Source organism: Lepidochelys olivacea, assembly GCF_965140295.1.
Source record: "Lepidochelys olivacea isolate rLepOli2 genome assembly, chromosome: 10".
In the NCBI taxonomy this organism is placed as follows: domain Eukaryota; kingdom Metazoa; phylum Chordata; order Testudines; family Cheloniidae; genus Lepidochelys; species Lepidochelys olivacea.
In genome coordinates, this window is record NC_140420.1 from 44,476,928 (window position 1) to 44,497,794 (window position 20,867).

General features: G+C 45.2%; 1 protein-coding gene across 2 annotated transcripts in view; it reads left to right on the forward strand.

Annotated features, from left to right (window-relative positions):
* MYO9A (myosin IXA) overlaps positions 1–14,304 on the forward strand; it is a 398,158-nt gene extending 383,854 nt beyond the window's left edge. The window contains exons 38-44 of one of the 2 annotated variants that reach the window (XM_084641695.1): positions 360–465; positions 1,568–1,699; positions 3,300–3,423; positions 4,778–4,831; positions 9,719–9,921; positions 11,861–12,003; positions 12,663–14,304. In XM_084641695.1, coding sequence (XP_084497821.1) covers positions 360–465; positions 1,568–1,699; positions 3,300–3,423; positions 4,778–4,831; positions 9,719–9,921; positions 11,861–12,003; positions 12,663–13,138 — 1,238 coding nt within the window. In that variant the 3' untranslated portion in view covers positions 13,139–14,304. The remainder of the gene's footprint in view (positions 1–359; positions 466–1,567; positions 1,700–3,299; positions 3,424–4,777; positions 4,832–9,718; positions 9,922–11,860; positions 12,004–12,662) is intronic. The other variant, XM_084641696.1, reaches the window with a different exon arrangement.
* The last annotated feature ends 6,563 nt before the right edge of the window (positions 14,305–20,867 follow it).

The following is a 20,867-nucleotide window of genomic DNA, read 5'->3' on the forward strand; positions in this document are numbered from 1 at the left end:
CCCTGGCACCTCTGGGCTAGCCATGTGAAAGTTTAAAAAAAAAAAAAATCCTTGAGCCCCAGCACCTCTTTCGTTACAAATTAAGCAGTGTCTGTAGGGTATACCTCCACAGCTTTCAGGCATGTCTTTACTCACCTAAGCAGTGCCTTGCCATCTACATTGCTATTTCTACCTGTGCTAGGGGGCTTGCTTGTATAGGCAGGGAGAGGAGGGAGTTGTCATGCATGTCTCTGTGCGCTGGCTTCCTGCACAGCTCCCCTGTACTGGGCCATTCACACTGCCTTCACAAGTGAAGATGGCAGAAGACACTAAAAGGGGAAGTTACCTGTAGTGTGTGTAACTGTGTGTGCTCTCTCCAGGCCTGCAGGAGAGGAAGGAGACCATCCGAGGCGTGTACTCTGTCATTGATCAGCTTTCTCGCACCCACCTCAGTACCCTGGAACGCCTCATCTTTCACCTTGTGAGGTAATGGCAGACCTCAGCATGGGATCATCATACTGCAGCCAGTCTTCCTCTTTTCCTTCCTCACTAGAGGCCTGATTCTGATACACTTACTCCCCATGAGTACCACCTTACTCCATGAGTAGTTCCACTGGAGCAACGTACTGTTCTACATGAGTAAGAGTACCTGAACATGGGCCTATGTGATCCAAGTATTTTTGTAGGAAAAAAGGGGAGTGAAACTTCACAAAGGAGTGCTTTAAATTCTGAAATGGCTTTAACACTCTGGACCCAAGAGTTCTTTCTTCAGACAATGCTCTCATGGACAGCTTAATGACAATAATGTTCTTCTTTTTATATACACGTTCCCTTTCATAATAGCTACAAATGTTGCAGACTTGATGGGAAGGCAACCACTGTAGGTCTCAGCTGGTTACAACCACATGGTTCCATTCCATAGCCCTAACCCACTGAGGCATGCAGTAAGATTGCAGTGGATCACAGTACTGCCACATGTTGCACCCTTTAGCTTGAACATTGAGGCTCTAGCGATTGTGTGTGATGCTTTTGCATGAGCTTAGACAATATTTAGTTCAGGCTATAGTCACTGTGTTACAATCTGCGAAGATTCCTGCCATGTACATGCATTTAGACACATCTGTGCTGTGCCTAAGGGATAGCTAATGATGGCTAAGTGAGCAGCTTGCTACTGTAATAAACATGCACTGTATCTATTACTTTTTGGAAAATAGGTTAAGTAAATCAAAACAAAAGACTTCCTAGAGAGCATGATGGCATGTTGCATGGTTCACTCAGTGTCCATTGTTTTACCTTTTTGCCCTTGTCTGGTATAATATTTACATCCTTGTAGAGCTACCTGTTGGTCTAGTTCCTTACCAGATATAACAAATTGAAGCTCTTCACTTCAAAGATATATAATATTGTGGAAAAGCTTCTCCTAGCAATGGCCTCCAGATCTCATGTGTATATACAGCACTCCTCTCCCTGCTTTACTCTGAATTTGTATTTTGTGCTCTTTTCTGTTTCTCTACATTGGTATTTCCTGCCAGTGCTAGGTGAATTGGAGTTACCTTTAACCCTTGCTGCTTTGTTGTTTATTGTTTAGGATTGCCCTGCAGGAAGAGACCAATCGAATGTCAGCTAATGCCCTGGCCATTGTATTTGCTCCCTGTATTCTCCGCTGTCCTGACACAACAGACCCACTGCAGAGCGTTCAGGACATCAGTAAAACAACCACGTAAGAATACAGCATCATAACTTCTAGCGTAAATCCTGTAATGAGGTCATGTCAGGACAGTCAAATGATCCCTGAGTAATGCACTTAAATGTGTGCTAGAATGACAGCTACAAACACATCATTGGTTTGCAAAGGAATTGCCTTAATGAAATACTGTCTGTTCCATCAGTAACTAGCAGCTACTAAAGTTAAACCTTTTAAAATCTGCAGGACTGGCTAACCTGCACCCAGGAGCTTTTAAAGAATAGGCCAGTGAGCTCTCTGAGCCATTGATGTTGATATTTAACAAATCCTGGAGTAACAAATCCAGAGGACTGTACAAAAAGCTAATGTGCCAGTGTCTAAAAAGGATTAACAGGATGACCTGGGTAACTATAGGCCAGTTAGCTCAATATCCGTCCCAGGCAAAATCATGGGAAGGCTGATGTGGAATGTAGTCAGTAAAGAATTGAAGTATGGCAGTGTAATTAGTGCCAGTCAACGCAGTTTTTTTATGGAAAATATATCTTGTCAAACATATTTGATATTGTTTTTTGATTGGATGCCAGGTTTGGTTGACACAGGTAACAACGCTGACATTGTAGATTTGGATTCCAATCAGACAGTTGATTTAGTACCACAAGTCATCCTGATTAAAAAAATTAACACCATACAAATTCAGTGCAGCAAATTTTAAAAGGATTGAAAATTGGCTAACTGATATCTCCAAAGTAATTGTAAATAGGGAATCATCATCCAATGGGTGGGGAGGGTTTGTAATGGAGCCCCACGGGGATATTTTTGACTTCAACTGGAGTTTTAAGAATAAAGAGGTTAGATTGTGAGAAGCTCAGATACTAGGGCACTGGGAGTTAGATAAGTACCTAGGATGGATAGTTGATGCAGGAATCATTTGATGAAATTGTATGGGCATTGTTATACAGGAGACCAGACTACATGAACATAATGGTCCCTCCTGGCCTTCAAATCTATGACTTTCTCCTAGAAGCAACTCTTCTGCCAACAGATGTGAACGTTACTTTGAATCACTCTTCTAAAGGTTCCTTGTAAGAAGGAGTTTCTTTGTAACTTGACTCATATACAGCGTCTTGTATCATTACAGCTCTAAAAGGATTTCTTCCAGAAAACAATACTGATGGTATTAAACAAAATATCTGTCCCAGACACCTAATCATTGTCATTGCCAGGCAACTACCTGTCCAGCTTGGATGCAAACAAGCACAAGTGTGTGTGTCTACAAATAGATATAGGTAGATAGCGCAGCATATCAGAAATGGCCATTCTTTCAGCCTTTCATTTGAATGTGCTGTGCTTTCCTAACTTTGGTGGGTATTTTCCTTTCCAGGGAAGGACCTGTTTCCCTGGTGGAGCCCTTTGGGAGCCCTCCCTTTATTCCTCTAGTTTAGCTCCCCTGCCTACCACTATTAGGGGCATTTCAACCACACCATTCATTTCTAGCCCACGGAGCTAGAGAATTGGAGCACACGTCCCTTCCCCTCTCTGGCATTGTAGGGCTCTAGTACTTAGGTGACGTGTCCAGCTCAAACACAGCCAGAGGTTTATGCTCCCATTTTACCACTTCCTTTTTTCCCTTTTGCAGCTGTGTGGAGTTAATTGTCGTAGAGCAGATGAATAAATACAGGGCTCGTCTCAAGGACATCAACAGCCTGGAGTTTGCTGAGAACAAAGCAAAAAGCAGGCTGTCTTTGATCCGCAGATCAATGGTAAGATTCGTGGTGGGGAGGTGTTGTGCTGGTAGTTGGTTCTGTTCCTGTGTCAGGAAAAAATGGAGCAGACCTTTCTTTTATTTTAGGAGGACAGGTTTCTCCAGCCATGTTATTGATCATAACTTCCTTTTTTACATAAAATTCGGAGGAAAATCTTGTGTCCATGCTGCTATTGCGTATTTGCATAGTTTATTCACTGTGTCTGTTGTAACTGAGAAGAATGTGCATGGTACTAAATTGAAAGTCAGAGAATAATTTGGTACTGACAAGCCAGCCCCATTCTTTCCCCTCCTTTTCACTCAGACTAATCTCCTCCTGCCTATTTCAACCTCCCTAGCCTCTTACACCTCCCAAAGCATCATATCCAGGGCCGAGAAAGAGACTGAACCTCAGCCCTGCACTTGGCTCCCTGCATTTCCCTAGCCACACATTTATACCAAAGAAAAGCCCAAAGGAAATGGGAATGGTGCCTGTCGAGTTCTAAAGGAAAGTGCCACAGAAACGTGGTCTCTGGATTTCACAGGCTCATTCATACATTTTTGGGATGTGTTTTGCAAATTTGGACTAATTTATCCTATGTTAGTCAACTCTTTGCTGGCTCTGTTTATGACCTCCTCACTCCTGCACTAAAGTCTCCTAATCCCACAGTGTCCTGCTGTCTGATACTGCCCACTGTGTTAAAACCCTGCACTTGTTTCCCTCCCACATAACATCAGGGGGAATCTGGGGTGAAGCTGCCCTTAACCAAGCCCTTGCTTTGACTCCCTGTATGCAAGTCACTTCATTAGTAATGGCTTCAGCAGCGAGGACTGAACTGAGCTGCCTATAAAGGGTCACTTTCTTTTCTCCCACTGCCTTTGGAATTTGGAGTTTGGAATACCATCTCGTTTAGCTTTCACACACCCAACTGGGTTGATGAATGAGAGACAAAGTCTGGGAATTGAAATGACCTGTGTCCCCCTTTGCTGTAAGTCGAACAAGCAACAGGCTGTTCGTGTGCTGTGTTCTGCTTATAGAATGAGAGAGAATGGCTGATTCATCACAGGACAGTCAACCCAGATCTGTGCTGCTGAAAGGAAGAGCAGGCTCTCCATTTATAAAGACCCAGTATCCCCTGTGGCATGTCCTATCAGGAATCCTGCTTTGTGAACTGCAGCCAATGCTAAATCTGCTCCAAACAAGCGCTTCAACAGTTACTTTGCGAAGCTTGTGGCTCAGCTGTGCATTGTTGCTGATGCAGTAGAGAGCTGACTCACTCATGACATTAAAAGACTCTAGAAGTTCTTTTAAGGGGGCAATGGCATGTGCACTCTAACCTTCTGCTTTCCTTTTCATGTCCTCTCTAATCCAGAAACCTGTACTAATTGCAGTTAGATTTATGAGCATAACCCGCAATTCAATCCCGGTATGTATTAATTGCATTGCGCTCCATGACAGCTGCATCCCATCATTGTGTGTAACCCTCCACTCATTGAAGAACCATGCCACAGACCGTTGTTTGACTCTGCCCATTCATCCCTCTGCAGGACCCATCCCAGTGACTGGCTTTTCATTTCTCTCTCAGTAGGGAGCACCCGAAAGTCCCTCTCTCCGGGAGGAGGCACTAGAGCAGGAGTAGAAACTGATGCCAAATGGTTGATGAAATAGCCCTCAGCAACTGCAATTGGTTACTGCAATCCACTGGTCTGCTTCTCCAAAGGCTGCTCTTGTACTCTGCCTGTGTGCACTCTCCTAGTCACGCCACTGCTCGTGCATGCGGCTCCTCGGAGGTGTGATTTGAACTGGCAAATCACAGAAACCTTCTCAAAGAGGGTGGAGGGTCAGCCCTAACAAATGAAAATAGCAGGGGGAATCCTCATCACTTAGCCAGCAGAGGCTTCTGTTTGTTGCAGAGTTCTCTCCTGAGTCTCTAATTAACCCTGCTTCAGTCAGCTTTGCCATTTTTGTCCTTTCTATTGTGTTCCTCGTTCCATTCATTTTCTCTTTACCTGCTACTTCTGTTCTTTTCTTCCCTCCCTTCTGTTTTCATCCAAGCCCTTCTTTTGCCTTCTCTTTCCTCCCTCACACATCTTCCTTTACTCATGTGTGTCTGTTTATATACAGTACCCCTCCGAGTTCTTCCAGCTGCTTCAGTTCTGCCACCATTTCACACCACAGTGGATGGATGCCCCTCAGACGCCTGCCCCCAGCTAATGCAGCCTGGCTAAAGCAGGGTAGTGCAGTGCTAGGAGCAATCTAGGAGAACTGAGCAGGAAAAGAGACCCCACTTTTCCTCTTGCCCCTCCCTACACCTGAAGCTAAATGCACTGTGATGTTCAGAACTCGGCACTTCCAACCTTCAGCTTTTAATTTATGGATCCAATTGATGGATCTTTTATTTTTTCTCACTCCTGCTACAGTGTGTAACCCATCAGAAGCACCTACTGCCTGCCTCTTGCTTGGCGGGATGGTCACGTTGTGATGGATGAGGAGAGCAGTCTTTGAAACCGTACTTTAATGTGAAAGATAACACACCTGTTTACTCACAGCCACAGTATCGCCACGCCCTTTTACATACTTAGCCGTGCTGAGCATTTGGGGACTGATTAGAAGATCAGAATCTGAGCTATGCTGCCATTAATTTCTTGTGTTGGTCGATGTATTCTGTAATTCCTTCATTCATGTTCATGTCAGTGCTGCAGCATTCTCATTAAGGATCTGTCTGTAAGAGCCTGTATTCTGCTATCCATCTTTAAAACACACACACACACACACACACACACACACAAGGGCGGCTGTGTCCTTTGCCTTTCTCAGCAAAGGCAAAGCGATAGATTGATTCAGGTGAATAACAGAGGCATTAAGCCAAGGCACACTTATGTTGACTACAAAGCTTTTAGCTTTTGATTTTAATGTACATGATATAGTTAAAGTAACTTTTACCCTAGAGCATCTCTTCCAGAAAGGCATCCCGCTCTTGTTTTAAAGACATCAAATGCTGAAGAATTTACCACATCCCTCGGTAGTTTGTTTCAATGGTTAATCACCCTCACTGTTTTAAAAAAAAAAAAAATGCCTTGTGGCATGGATGGAATGACTACTACATGGGTGACTACTGGAATTGTTACTACCTTTACAAATGAGGACAGGTGGTGATGCTTTATCTTCAGAATTGAGGTGATATGATGGTAGTTGAGCCTCTCCTGGACTATGACCATGACCATGATCCTGTGGTAGTTGAGCCTCTCCTGGAGGCTAACCTTGGAACAGCATTGGCCCCAGCCCTAGAGCAGGTTGCTCTGCTGCTGGAGAATATCATAGAATCATGGAAGTGTAGGGCTAGATGGAACTTCAAGAGGTCATCTCCCCATGCTGAGGCAGGACCAAGTAAACCTAGAGCATCCGTGGCAGATGTTTGTCGAAACTGTTCTTAAGAACTCCCAATTTCAGGGATTCCACAACCTCCCTAGCTAACCTGTGCCAGTGCTTAACCATCCTTCAAAGTTGGAAAGTTTTTCCTAATATCTTAGCTCAATCTCCCTTGCTGCTGACTAAGCCAATAACTTCTTGTCCAAGCCTCAGTGGACATGGAGAACAATTGATCACCCTCCTCATTATAACAACCTTTTACTTATTTGAAGACTGTTATCTCCCCTCTCAGCCTTCTCTTCTGTGGACTAAATATGCCCAACCTTTCTTCACAGGTCATGTTTTCTAACCCTCTTACCATTTTTCTAGCTCTCTGGAATCTCTCCAATAGTCCATATGTTTCCTAAAATGTGGTCCCCAGAACTGGACACAGTACTCCAGATGAGGCCTCACCAGTGCTGGGAGGATTGGGATAGTCACTTCCCATGTCTTAGCAATGACAGATACAACAAAATGCCCCAATCTGACATCCAACTCAAAAGAGAAGGGGGAGAATAAAAAAGAGTCTGCAAAATCCCATCTGGATCTGCTCACTCTGTCCCTAAAATACATGATGAGGAGCAGCAGAAAGTGCAGCGTGTAGGGAAAGGTGCTGGGGTTGTGATTGGGGCACCAGATTCTGTAGATTCAGGAATCATTAAGTGGTACAAAGCAGCATCTGAAGTTCTAGCAGTAAATTTGCATTGACATGAATGAGATTTGGGCAACTCAAAACCTGTTCATCACTTAGGGAAAAATAACAACCTTTCCCCACATTCTCGTTCAAAACAGTCTGTTTTTTGCTTTCAGAGCAAAAGGGAGGAACCATTACAAAGAGACTTAGAACAAAATCTGTTTAGTTTATCAAGAAGAAGATCAATAGGTGACTTGATTGTATAATTATATTTACAGGGAGAAAATCCCAGAAATTGAAGGGCTCTTTAATCTAGCAGAGAAAGGCAAAACAAGAAACAATGACCAGAAGCTGAAGTCAGACAAATTCAAATTAGAAAAAAGGCATATTTTTGCTAACAGTAACAGTGATTAACCATTGGAACAAACTACCAAGGCATGTTTTAAATTCTCCAGAATTTGATGTCTTCAAACCAAGACTAGGGTGTCTTTCTGGAAGAGATGCTCTAGCGAAACACATGTTACTGGACTCAATACAGGGACAAGTGGGTGAAATGTAATGTCTTATGTTATACAGAAGGTCAGACTAAATGATGTAATGATCCCTTCTGGCCTAAAACTCTATGAATCCAAAGAGTGAAATGCAAAGTGTTTCTCATAATGGTAAAATTTCCCATATTCATGTGGAACCTGAGAGGAGATTAGTCTCTTCATTGTGTCTTATGTCCAAAGAAACCTGTTATTTCTCTGTCCCCATGAGGCAAACCGAGGCATCTGGTACTAGGAAAGGTAAAATATAGCCCAGCTCTACATACAGTATCTTTGTTGCTCTTTTTTCCTAATTCCTTTTCAATGGATTGGAGTTCCAGCCCTGGTAGGGAAAGAAACCACTGGTTCACATGAGTCATGCATGTAGAACTGCAGCATCCTCAGTATATGGGGTGTGAAGATTGGCACAGTAATTCTCACACTAATCGAAGACAGCAAACATACTATAGTAACATTTATGATCCCCTAGGAATTAACAGAACATTGCAGTTAATGTTCTAATATTGAAAGTGGGCGTATTTATATACTGGGCTGCTGATCAAGTTGTAGTTAATATAATGAGCCAGCAGCTGTAATGTGAGTTACAGTGCACTGAGTGAGTCTGTGAAGATCTGAAGATACTGAGCTTGCTCACTAGGTGGGGCTTTCCAAAGAAACTAAGTTGATTTAGGAATACAGGTCTCATTGCAAATCCAAAGGACTTCTGCTCTGAAGTCTCTTATCTACTTCTGAAAATTCCTCCCAAAAATTACAGCAAGGGAGAATCCTCTTACATAACTAGCTGGCAGTTTTCAAACTGTTATAGTTGAAATAATAGAGCCTCTGCTTACATCGTATCAGAATAGTTACCCAGTCTGCTGGAGCTGTGCACTGCTTCATCAGCAGTCTAGTCGTTATTCATAGCTCTGAAGGATGCTTAAAGATTTTCTATTGAATAGTTTCCCTGCTCTGCCATCTTTCCCCTCACCTTGTTTCAGACAGTGGCACCTCTGCCTCCTCATTCCCTTTCCCTGATATAAGGAGCTAGTGTGTGCTTTAACTGGCCTCTCTGCTTGCTTTATTATTGGACCTCTCATTTCCATGGACAGTGCGAGGACTAAAAGTGTAGCCATGGCTTTGTAGCTGGCTTTTCCAGTTACCATCATTTGAGCTCCCTAGTGTTTGTTGTGTACGGAGAGCAACTTCCCAGCCCACTAAGCTGAATGTTCACCTTGGATAGTGTTATCCATATCCTTTTGTGTGCATAGTGGGATTGTTTTTCGCAAAGAATGGGATGGTTTAGGACTGTGCACACCAACGTCTTGCGTGTAATGTTCAGGATGTTCTCACCCCGAGCCAGCATTGTGATTTGGCAGACTGAAGGCTTCCCGTCTTACAGCCTGGGCTTCTAAAAATACATTCTGCTGTGTCTTTAATTGACTTTGGAAGTCCAGTGTGCATGTCACTAAAAAGTTTCATCTGTCCTCCTCTGAACACACAAACCATTTATGTCCCCCAGCCAGCCTTCTGTGAGCTTTGAGGTGTCCTTGGATGTCATGCACTGTAACTGGTGGTGTGGACTGTGTACATGTACTAAGTACCTGTTGCTGAAGTTGTTTCCTCCACTCTTGGTACTGGGGATAAAGGAGGGGAAGAACGCCATCAGTCTAAAATGTACCATGAGATGCCTGCAAGGTTTGGCGATAATGGCATGAAGTTTGTTGATACGGGTTTTGACCTGCAGGGCAAAGGACGTCTAAGGCGTGGAACCTTCCCCAGTCCAACATCTCCTGTTTCAGTGCGATTACCCTCCGTGTCTGATGTCTCTGAGGAGACCGTGAGTAGTGAGGAGGCTATGGAGATGGATGTCACAGATCAGCAGCAGGCAGCCATGCAGCAAGAGGAGAGGGTGCTGACTGAGCAGATCGAGAGCTTGCAGAAGGAAAAGTGAGTCACGGGCAATGGAGGGGTGGAAAGGCACAGTGCTCCGGAGGTGGACAATTAATGCTGGGAATCTGGAATCTTAAATTCAGATCCTCTTAGAGCCACAGGTGAACACAAATTTGGTCCCACTCTGATAGCTGTTGAAAAATGTTCTCCACTTCACAAAATTTTGTACAATTAGCACTAGGCACCGACTTCCCCTCTGCCCAGTGAGTGCTCGACCCTCCCTGACTCTGACCCCACCCCTGTCCCGCCTCTTCCCACCCCTGCCTTGCCTGCTGCCATTTCGCCCCCTTCCCCCAAGTCCCCGCCCCTGCCCCACCTTTTCTCCACCTCCTCTCCTAAGCGTGCCACATCCCTACTCCTCCCCCGCCCTCGCAGAAAGTCCTAAGCCCCGCCAAACAGCTGTTAGGTGGGAAGTGCTGGGAGGGAGCGGGAGGAGCAGAGACATGGCGCACACAGCGAAGGAGGAGTTGAGGGCGGGGCGAGGGAGCTTGGCTGCCGGTGGGTACGCAGCACCTGCTAATTTTTCCCCGTGGGTGCTCTAGCCCCAGAGCACCCACGGAGTTGGCGCCTATGCGATTAGCAATGTCTGCACATCAGGGTGAGGCACATCAGCAGCACTATGTGGGGACACAAAACTGAAGGCAAGTAGTGTTGCAGGTCGGGATTGAGGTGCATTTGTGCTGAAGGGTAGGGGTGCATTTGCAAGGAATTCCAGGTCAAGACTGAGGCCTGCTGCCAGAAAGAGTTTTAGAACTGGTATGGAATAAAGACTACATGGATGTCAGTTAGCAATGGGGAAAGGTGATGTGTCTGTGCTGATCATTAGAAGATCAACGGTGGTTCCTGTCGTTGAATGTGAAGTATTGTTGAACTGACTGGAATTGGCAGTGTAGTCCTTGGTTTCGTTCCTTCCTATGCAAGAGGAGCCAGAGGCTACTGCTAAGTAAATGCTCTTCTTCCTGAAGAGCCCTGACATACATTTCCGTCAGGATTCCATCCAGTCACCCCTCCTGCCCAGTGTGTGTGGGGAGCCACTAGGGGAGATGGTGACACATTCTGAGCTGCGGCGACATCAGTCTGCTGCTGACGCTCAGCTCTGATTCCTTCTCCTCTAATGGAGATTCTACAGCCTCGTTACTGCTGCTGTCTGGCTGATCGGGTTCTGGGTGAAAGACTCAGCCCAGATGCAGTGAGAGAGATGCTAGCTGGCAGGCAGAGGCACTCAGAGTAATCAGCACATCAGCAGTCTGCATCAGCTGTTGAGGGTGTACAGCCCTTCCCTCCTCCCCATGCTAACCTGGCTCTCCAGCCTTTGGGGCCTATTAGATGAATCACAGCTCCTGGTTTCTTTAGATGGCCCATGCGCCTCCATGACTGGCCAGGAGTCTGAGATTGATCTTTTCTAATGTGGACCTTGCAGTGCTCATCCTTGCCTTTCTCACCCCCAAGCCAGACTGCTGTCATGTGCTCTGTCCAGGCCTGGTGAGCACAGAACACCTACACTGAATTCTGTACTGCCTTTTTGTTCACCTCAGCAATGGTGCATTTCAAGGCACTGGTGATGACCATTAAGACTCTGGTCTGGGGATGGGATGGCTGAGAAGCTGCCCCTTGCCAGATGTCCAGCCACAGCCCTTGGATTGGCTGGGATGTTCTTGCTGATGGTTCCTTTAGTGGAAGCCTCCATGACCACTGGTGGACTGATTCCAGTGTGGACTCCAGCTCTGACATTTTCACTATCCTCCCAGTGTGATACCCCAATATCCGTGTTTGGTTCTGCAAGTTGTTTGTTGTTGTGTTCTGTTTTTGACACTGTGTTTGCATGGCCTCCCTTGAGCTCTCCAGACAATGCCCTTCTGAATCTCCCTGCTTACACAGCACTGGTTACTTCCTCTCCACCTTTTCCTGGTTCACCAACTAGGGTTATTTTCTGCAGGGAGGAACTGACTTTTGAGATGCTTGCACTGGAGCCCCGAGCCTCTGATGACGAAACTCTGGAGTCTGAAGCTTCCATCGGCACTGCGGATAGCTCCGAAAATTTGAACTTTGACTCTGAAGGGGCTATCTCTGATCGATCGGGTAATCACAGTCCTCTTCTAGCAGGTTTTCTGACTAGATTGATTCAGTGCAGCAGAACAGGGCCTACTGATATATGCAACAGCATCAGCACTCCAAGCTTTAGGCTGGTGCTTAGACTTCCCCCGCTTCCTTCCCATTCTGTGCTGCTGCGACACTGCGTGTCCTGCTCATGCGTGTGCAAACTCTGTCCCACAACCAAGCTGAGACTCCTCCAGTCCCAAATCATAGAACTGTGAGCAGCCTAATCCTAGAGCAGGCTGAAGCATTTGCTTGGGAGGTGGCATTCCCTGGTGGGACACCCTCCATCTTCACCCCAGAGGGAGCATAGTATATTGAGTACAACACAGGCCTGAGAGGCAGGTTGTAGACCTAGCTTTGCTACTGACTTGTGAATGGACTTCAGCAAATCACATAATCATTTTCTGCCTGCAATCGGGTCAGACCCTTGCTTGTCCCAGACACTGTGGGTAACCAGTTCACATGTTAACCTATAGGCACCGTGGGTTGGTCACTTCTCTTTTCCAGTTTAATTGCATATGTTCCCCCTGACATGCCCAGCAAATTCACTCTCAGATAGTAAGGGTTGCATGCAAATCCATTACTGTATATGCAGCCGTGTGTGTATCTGTTCTCATTCCCCTCTCCTCTCTTTCTATCAGAGAGAAGTTTAGCACTTAGTTCGTTGAGGCCTGTCAAGATCGAATCCACGAGCAGGTTGCGAAGGCACCTGAGGAAGCAGCAAGACTCTCTGGACTCAATGGACTCTTCGGTTTCTTCTCCATCTTCATCCTCCTCGTCCTGCTTACCTCATGTGACTAGGAAACGATTCCAAATGTACTCCAAGTCGCCCTTCTACCGAGCAGTTGCTCCTGGAGATATCACTGAGCAGAGGTTGGGACTTGAAGGGTTACCAGGGCAGCTTAGGGGTCTGGATGATAGGCCCCAGTTCACCAGCAGAGGGACTTTCAGCCCTGAGAAAGGCAAACAGAAACTGAAGAATGTGAAAAACTCACCCCAGAAAACCAAAGAGCTCCCAGAGGGGGCAGCTGGGGCAGGCCGGAAAAGAAACACTGAAGCAGACTGCAGCAGCACCCAGCAGCTGGTGCTTTTCGGGAACAATGAGTTCATGGTGTGAACCAGTTGCCCAAAATCTCATCATTGCTGCAGACAAGTGATAGCATCTCACCTTTGGTATCTTCCCTCCCATCATCACCACCACCACCACCATTGTAGAGTTGCTGCCCGCTGCCCATGCAAAGCATTTATTCACTAATTGCTGGGGCTTCCAACCTTGTGTTGCCAGTGCTACAGGGAGCAGGAGACTAACTCTTAACAAAAGCCTGTTGAGGACAGTTTCAGCCGTGGCCTTAGCTCTTTTTAATATTTTGGAACTCAAAACCTGCCAGATTTTTCAGACTGGGGACTCAGAACAAAAGAAAATAAATTGGGGGAAGAATTGCTGGTGAGCTCTGTTTTACTTCCCATCAGCCCCGGCTTTCTCTTTCTGAGCAGAGGAAATAGGGAGAGGGAAAATCAAGCCACCAGGTAATGCCAACAGGATCTTGGAGTTGGGGAGCTGGTCCGTGCCTGTCTTGACCTTGATGTGAAAGCTGCAGACTGTGTGTTTGTGCTGGGATGAAGCATAAACTCCTTACAAGGAACCACAGCAAAGAGTAGACCAAGCCCTTTGTTCAGAGCTATTTATAATGCACTCCATGTTGTTGTCAGGTGATAATAAAAAGCTATCATTTCCATTCAAGCAATCAGAGCATGTCTCAAAACCCCCACCACACTGACCTGCAATGAAAAGAGAGTGATTTTATTTTTGTTGTTGTTGATATGTCAGGAAAACTAATGCCAGTTTGACTCCTGGTTAGTTCAAGCCAAATACTTGTGCCGAATTTTCAATAGCCATAACTAATCCTGTGATTGAGGCGCAAAGAAACGTTTCTAAAAAGCAAAGGAACCTTTAGAAATATAAACCTAAAACATTACAACCACATCACAACCCTGCAGTGCTGCCTACTTGTATACACTGACCAAGTGAACAATGGCTAACAGTTCCAGTGAAGGACAGGAACTTCTCAGCCAAGCAGCAAACTCATGCAGACAAAACAGCACTATTTTAATTGCATTGTTAAATCAAAAGGAAATGCATGGAAAAGTGTTAAGGAAGTAATCTGTTTTTAAAATGTGACCTAACCAACTTTCTCCCCTTTTCTCAGATCATCAGTATTAAAAGAAAAAAGAAAAAAAAATCAAGGACTACTTTTTGTTAATATTCTGGTTACTGAAGTTCACTCTGTGTGTGTGTGTTTGTGTATATATATATATATATATATATGTGTGTGTGTGTGTGTATATATATATATATATATATATATATATTTTAATGGTTTTTATTTTCCCCCTAGATGGAACATTTTTGCCAGGAAAAGAAAGGGAGAAGTGAGGGAAGGTAGAATTAGCCCCTAAGAGTATTGCAGGGAAAGAAATGGCACCATTTTTCACCACAGTGCATCACCATTCACCATGTCTCAGCCCACTGAACATTTGTGAGATTAGCAACCTGCCTAAACTGCTCAGACTATGTGAGAAGCTGATGCATGTGCACCTCTCGCTGTAAATATGACACCTTTGTCAAAGCAAGTATGTGACAAATGTTTGTTTAACAAGTTCTCACTAGATCTCGTTAGGGTAAGACGAGCAGTGTCATTCTGTCATGACCATGTGGCAGGGTAGTCAGATCAAGGCTAGATTTGTCATTCATGGTGTCATCCTGTGACTTGCCACCAGCACAGATGTTGCTGTTACACATTTTTAAAACAGATTTGTAGGAATCTAATTAGTAAGCTTAGAGGCAGTAGTCCAGGAGGTCACTTAGTAACTTGGAACTTTATGGGGATGTCCCTACGTGTTAGTCTGCATCCACAGTCACGTGGATGAAGACCAGCAATCCCAAAGCATCATTCAGAGAAATTACAGGTGCCAGTCCATTTCCCTAAGCGGCCAGGACTTTGCTGATGCTGAGAGGAGGAGTTGAATAGAAGGGGCTTCAGGACCCCAGTTAGAATAATTAGCTGAATAAATGCTGGATTGGACCTGCCAGCTAACCCTGCTAGTTCTGTCCTGGGTAATGTTCTGAAGCCAAATGTGGTTCTAACCTTGATCCTCCTAATCAAAAATCTAGAACAGCAGTGTCAGAATAGCACTGGTTTGTGTACCTGACTGTTCTCTCTCTCGCATCCAAGAACAATGGGAAAAGATATTTGCATTTCATAATTTTGCTGGGTAATGGTTTTGTTATTTTACCTCCATAATATGGAACTAGAAGTATCATGCAACTCCCAGGAACCCCTTCCCTTGCCTCCCTTCAATAGCGTTCCAGTACAGAACCAAGTCTACATCCTGGCTTCACAACAGTATATCTCAGTTCAGAAAGGGCCCGTCCTGAGCTTGCAGCTCTTATGGACAATGTACACCTGGTTTCGTACATGGGTGAGCACCCTGGGAATGAGTCAGTCTGCTGGAGTTCCCTGTAATAGTAGTCGGTTTAGTGATTCCTTCCTCTCAGTGGGTGGGGAGCAATACTTTGGCATGTTCCTCGGCGGGCTGAACCTGCATTTCTTTAGAGGGATTCCCCCCCCCCCAGTGGAAAAAAATATAATTTAGGCCACTTTTACCAGAGTGGTGATGACATGGAGCAGGGACAGGGATTTACAGGTTCTGCTTTGACCTCTGTGGATTTAATTATGTCCAACTCTTTAGTTCTAAAATTGCTAGGTTAATAGGTCTCTAGCTGTTTTACAGATCAACCAAGAAACCGTGGGCAAGGTAGGTGGTGGTTATGAAGGTGGAAAGTAACTAAGGAAACGCTACAGGGCACCCAAACTCTTCAGAAGCCAATTATAAGATTATCAAAAAAATGCATATGAAGTGGATAGAATATGTTGTTGTTTCAACCGGAATTAAATGAACTGATGCCATGCAGAGTCATAATTTTTTAACTTTGAAAATCAAGTTTTAAACACAAATACAGACCAGCTAACTACAGATTTTGCAACTAGAATTTAGTCAATCATTCTGATGGTGCACAAGCCAGAAGAGATTCCAGCGCATACAACCTTAGAGTGGGTTGGCTCTGCACAGCTTATAGTATAAAGGTGTCAAAACTTATATTTAGTCAGTGGAGTCAGAGGAGGCTGAATACTCGCAGCGAGCAGATTTGTTGAGGAAGGATGTGCTGTTTTTACATAGCCTTTGTTTAAAAAAACCATAACTGCACTTGAAGATCAGAAAAGTCGCTCTGTAAGAATCTCCTCTTAGTGGATTCATATTGTTCTTTCAGTGATTTCCATATGGAATTTGCTGTGTTTAAAAGTCCAAGCACAAGCTGTCGAACGGCCAGCACATGGGTTCAACCTGTTATTTCAAAATCAGGCTGCGTACTTTGTGCTTCGCACTGTGTATCCCCTCCCATGCGGAATCAGAATGCTGCTGGCACTTTTGCTGAGGCTCCTTCAGGCAGAATAGCACACAGCTTGCTTTTCTTAAGCTGTACTGGGTTCTGCAAGACTGATTCAGAGCATACTTTGTGAAGGAGACACTTTTACAGAGTTACTTTTGGGATCATCATCTGATAGAGAGAGAATCCCTGTTATGATGGCCCTGCAGATGGAATCCTTAGAAATAGGACAGGACTCAGTTTTCAGCAGGAATTATTCCAACTTACCTTCTTTTGAAGGTTTTTGCACCCATTGACTTGCAGGTTCGTCAATAATGTTGATTATTGAGCTACAAATTTCTGCAGAAGCAATGGGTCAGGATGGGGAGGGACATCATGAAGTTTTCACAAAAGGGTACAGGTTGCTGTCCCCTGCAGAGTCGTACTTAATATTGCCATGCAAGGAATTAAGTTTGGGATCCTCCCCGGCCCTCCCAGTGTCCACACCTGCAGAAGCAACATTCATCTGCCCATGTACGATAGCAGAGGCTGCAAGTCATACCATTGTTAACAGCCTTTTCAGTTGGGCTGAGTGGAGGATACGCAAGGAGCTGTGGATACTGCCTCTGCTCAAGGGGTGAGATTTAACATTAGCTGAAGACTGTTAATACTGGAAAAGCATCAGGGGATCCAACATTGATTTATCAAGTCCTGCTCTGTTTAGATTAAGGAAGGTCTGTCTGTCCCTCTCCCCCATGGTATTGGTGAAGAGGAATTACATAAACCCTTGTAATTAAGATGTTAAGCAGCAAACAGTCTGAACACAGCTTCCCATTAGAAATCAAATGTGTATGGTTCAAAAGGTGATATACACACAGGGAGCCCTGAATGAAAACGTGGCTTTCAACACACCCGCCTCTGCTGTTCTCAGGGTTTCTGACCCTCCACAACGAATCCACTTAAGTTCTGCAACCGTAACTCTAGGCTTCAGATACACTCCAGGGGTGTCCTAGCTTTCCTTTCTTCCAATCCAAGAGCGTTCATTTCAGCCAGAACCCTCCCACCCACCACTTTCCTTTTATCTTGTCTTGAAGTGGGGGGTGGGGGGGACGACAGTGAAAAGGTTTTAGTGGGTCCAGACTGTGTGTTCTGTTTTTGTCGTCGTTTAATTATTATTTTGAATATAGGCACGGGTTAGACCAATCCTTTGTTTTGTTCCCCGTCCGCGTTTAAGCCTGATGCCTGTCTTCCAGTCCTGTCACGCAGTAGGTAAGCGGTAGGTTCTCAGATATGATACACTCCTTGTACCAAGTGAATGTACTTACCACTGGAAAGGATAGGGGCTGCATATTATTATTAATTATTATTATTTGTAATGGAAATTTTAAAAGTAATTTATAAGTATGCTGAGTGTAAATTTAAAAAGCAAAGTCTGTATTGTAAAAGGATATATTATCCTGTGTCATACGCTCTATACATTTTACCTGTTTAGGGAAAAAGAATATATAAGGGGGAATGATTTCTCTTACCCACAGAGCCAGATTGCATGCCGCTGTGCAGTCAACTGGCACTTTGTAATTTCATGTCAGTAGGTTTTCTTCAATTTTTTTTTAATGTTTTTTTTCCTTCTGGAACAAGGCCGTCATATGTATAAAGTGCAATTTGTGTAATATTTCTTAAATATATACTGTATGGCTGTACAAAACCAACTTTATGAACAAATAACCCCCCAGCTTATTAAAGAACAAAGCTATTAGAAAGCAAAGAATGACAGTGATTGATGTGGTTTGTATGACTTGGGAATGTTGCTCTCAACCTCTCCAGATTCACTTTTGACTCGTGGTTTTCAAGTATTGGCAGGGATCAGGAGGACAGCCAAGAGTAGCACTGAGGTAAGACCGGTAAAGCTTGACAGAGGAGCAGGAACAGGGTGTGTGTGTTCTGCTTGCTCCTCCAGGACAGACTTCAATCTAATGTGGCCCAGATGTATTCTAAAGACATTATGCAAGGTCCCAGCATACAGCCCCTGAGACAGATCTCAGCTATTGAGAACTGCATTTCCATGAAGCCCCAGTGTGCACTAAAGACATGGGTGGCTACAGTCTACTCCAGTTGTGCACAGTAGGGGCAGCCCTTAGACTCTGTGACAAATTTCGATTGCATCCCTTGACTGGGCAAAATTTGAGCTCCCTGTCTGAAATGGTATGCCCCTGGATCTCAGAGTTGGGACTCATGATCCTGGGGGAGAAAGAGGGAAACCATTCCTCCAGGTTTAGTGGCATGTCTCCCTTCAGCATGGTGGTTGAACGAGTCACAAGTGATCGTGTAACAATTACCAGCACTGGATAACGTCGTCAGAAGACCATGAGTCCCAGCTTCTGATCGTCACCAGCAGTTTCCCTGTGGGGACAGAGAGAAAAGCTGCAAGTTTTACTGCATGCTGGAAGTGTCATGAGCATGCAGAGCCACCCTCCCATCCCAAGCAATGGAGCTGCAATGGGCCTAGCTGCATGAGTCCAGAAGAAGTAGTGCTCGCTGGCACCTTTGGTCCCTACCATCAGGATTCTGTGATTCGGTAATGCAAAATAAAGCGTCTTATCTTTAAGTCACTGGTCCAAACTCAGCTGCGGTAGGTAGTGACCTGAAGTTGTACGGCTCTTTGATCCCCTTTGTGGAATGAGGTAGTAAGCTCAGTCCAGTATCCATGTCACTAAAACCGCTACACAGTTGCCACTAATTGGCTCTGCTATTGACTGTGTCAGTAGAAAGGCTTAAGACTGAGGGCCGAGGTGAGCAAACACCCCTCTCCTCTAGCAGTAGGTGGTCCCTCCAGGTCAGAGTTGAAGCCCACTGACCAGGTAATGCATGAAGGCTTTTCTTGCTGTACCCGATGGCTGGATGGATAGGAGTTTCATCTCCAGAACTATTCATTTGGCATCTCATGAGCTTCCCATTCACATACAAATAAAGATGAGGGCCCTCTTTCTACATTGAGCTCTGGCCAGTGGCATGCTGCCATTGTGGCCCTGGCTTTGGGGACTGCTCTGGGCTGAGCACACCAGAAACCCTCAAGGATTCTTACCTCAAGTTGTGGTTAGCAATACGCTGCAATGCAACTGACCTGCGAGAGGAAGGGTCTCATCCAGTAGTGTGAGGTCAGGAAGAGACTGGCTGCTACTGCCCAGGGAGGTGAGTGGGATGCACACAGGAAGTAGGGCTAAACTGAGAGAGAACTGAACCATTCCAAAGAGCACACTTTATTAGTTACACCAAGCCAGTAGACCGCACACATTCCTCTGGCAGCTGCAGGGCGAGAGAGGCACTCTGGAAATAGAGTGTGTGTTTGTACAATTACAAAGGAGCTGGACTATGTAAAAAATTGCCCCGCACTCCTTGCTGCACACCTCCCCTTTTGGCTGAAGTGCATTGACTCAACATCAGCATGGCTGGGCCATGATGTCTTTCTGAGGCAACACTGTCCTTGGTGCTCCCTTTGTTGCTCACCAATACGAGTTTTAACCCTTTAACCTCAGAAACCTGGCATTTGCCAGCCAAGTGAGTGCTTGGGACATAGAGTGTCACTGTAGTCTCCAAAGAGAGGAGTTTATGGCCAGGTAACAGTTCTCCTCATGCAAATATGCCTATCAAGCATTCTTGACATGGCAACAGAGCCCATTACAGTTGTCCTTCCTGCATGAGAACAACATCCATTGCTCTCTTCTGCAAGGCACTGCAAAACCCTGCCTCTATCAGAACTTGATGTCCCATTTGACTGCTGGGATAGACCTGGTCAGAGGGTGTCATGCTGCCGGAACACACTCAAGGTCCAGTAGTGTGATATATGTGTCATTACATGCAGGTCACAGTCTCCCACAATGCAGCTTTTCCACATCAGCAGCCTTCTTCCTTTACCGCACGAAAAGGCTCTCCAGTTCAGAAGACATGGTAGCAGAGATCACATCAGCCTCTCCAGGTCTCTGACTCCGAGCTGTACTCTCCTAGCTGCAATTAAGGTTTCAAAACAGAGGCTACAAGTCCAGGGCGTGTTTCAACTTTTCTGCAAACTCCACCTACATTTCTCAGGTCAAATGCAATACTAGATGTTCTGCCATCACCAGGTGTTCCTAGTCCAAGAGAGAATGCAAGGTGCCATATAGCGTTTCAAGACAACAGACCATGCATCCCGTGTTAAACTTCATAGACTTCCTTAAATTCAGCATCTGGATCACTTGTTGGAGCCTGGTGTGTGGTGGGAAATCCCAGTGAAAAAGTAATCTTAAAAACACGTCTTGCACAGATGATGTTCTGCTGCTGGTGATCTCCCATTTAGGGTTCAGCCAATACCAAAGGCAAGTTCACTTCTTCCCCCTTCAACTGACAGTCACCTTTTCCTTGACCCTCCTAGGCCACCATCTGGGCC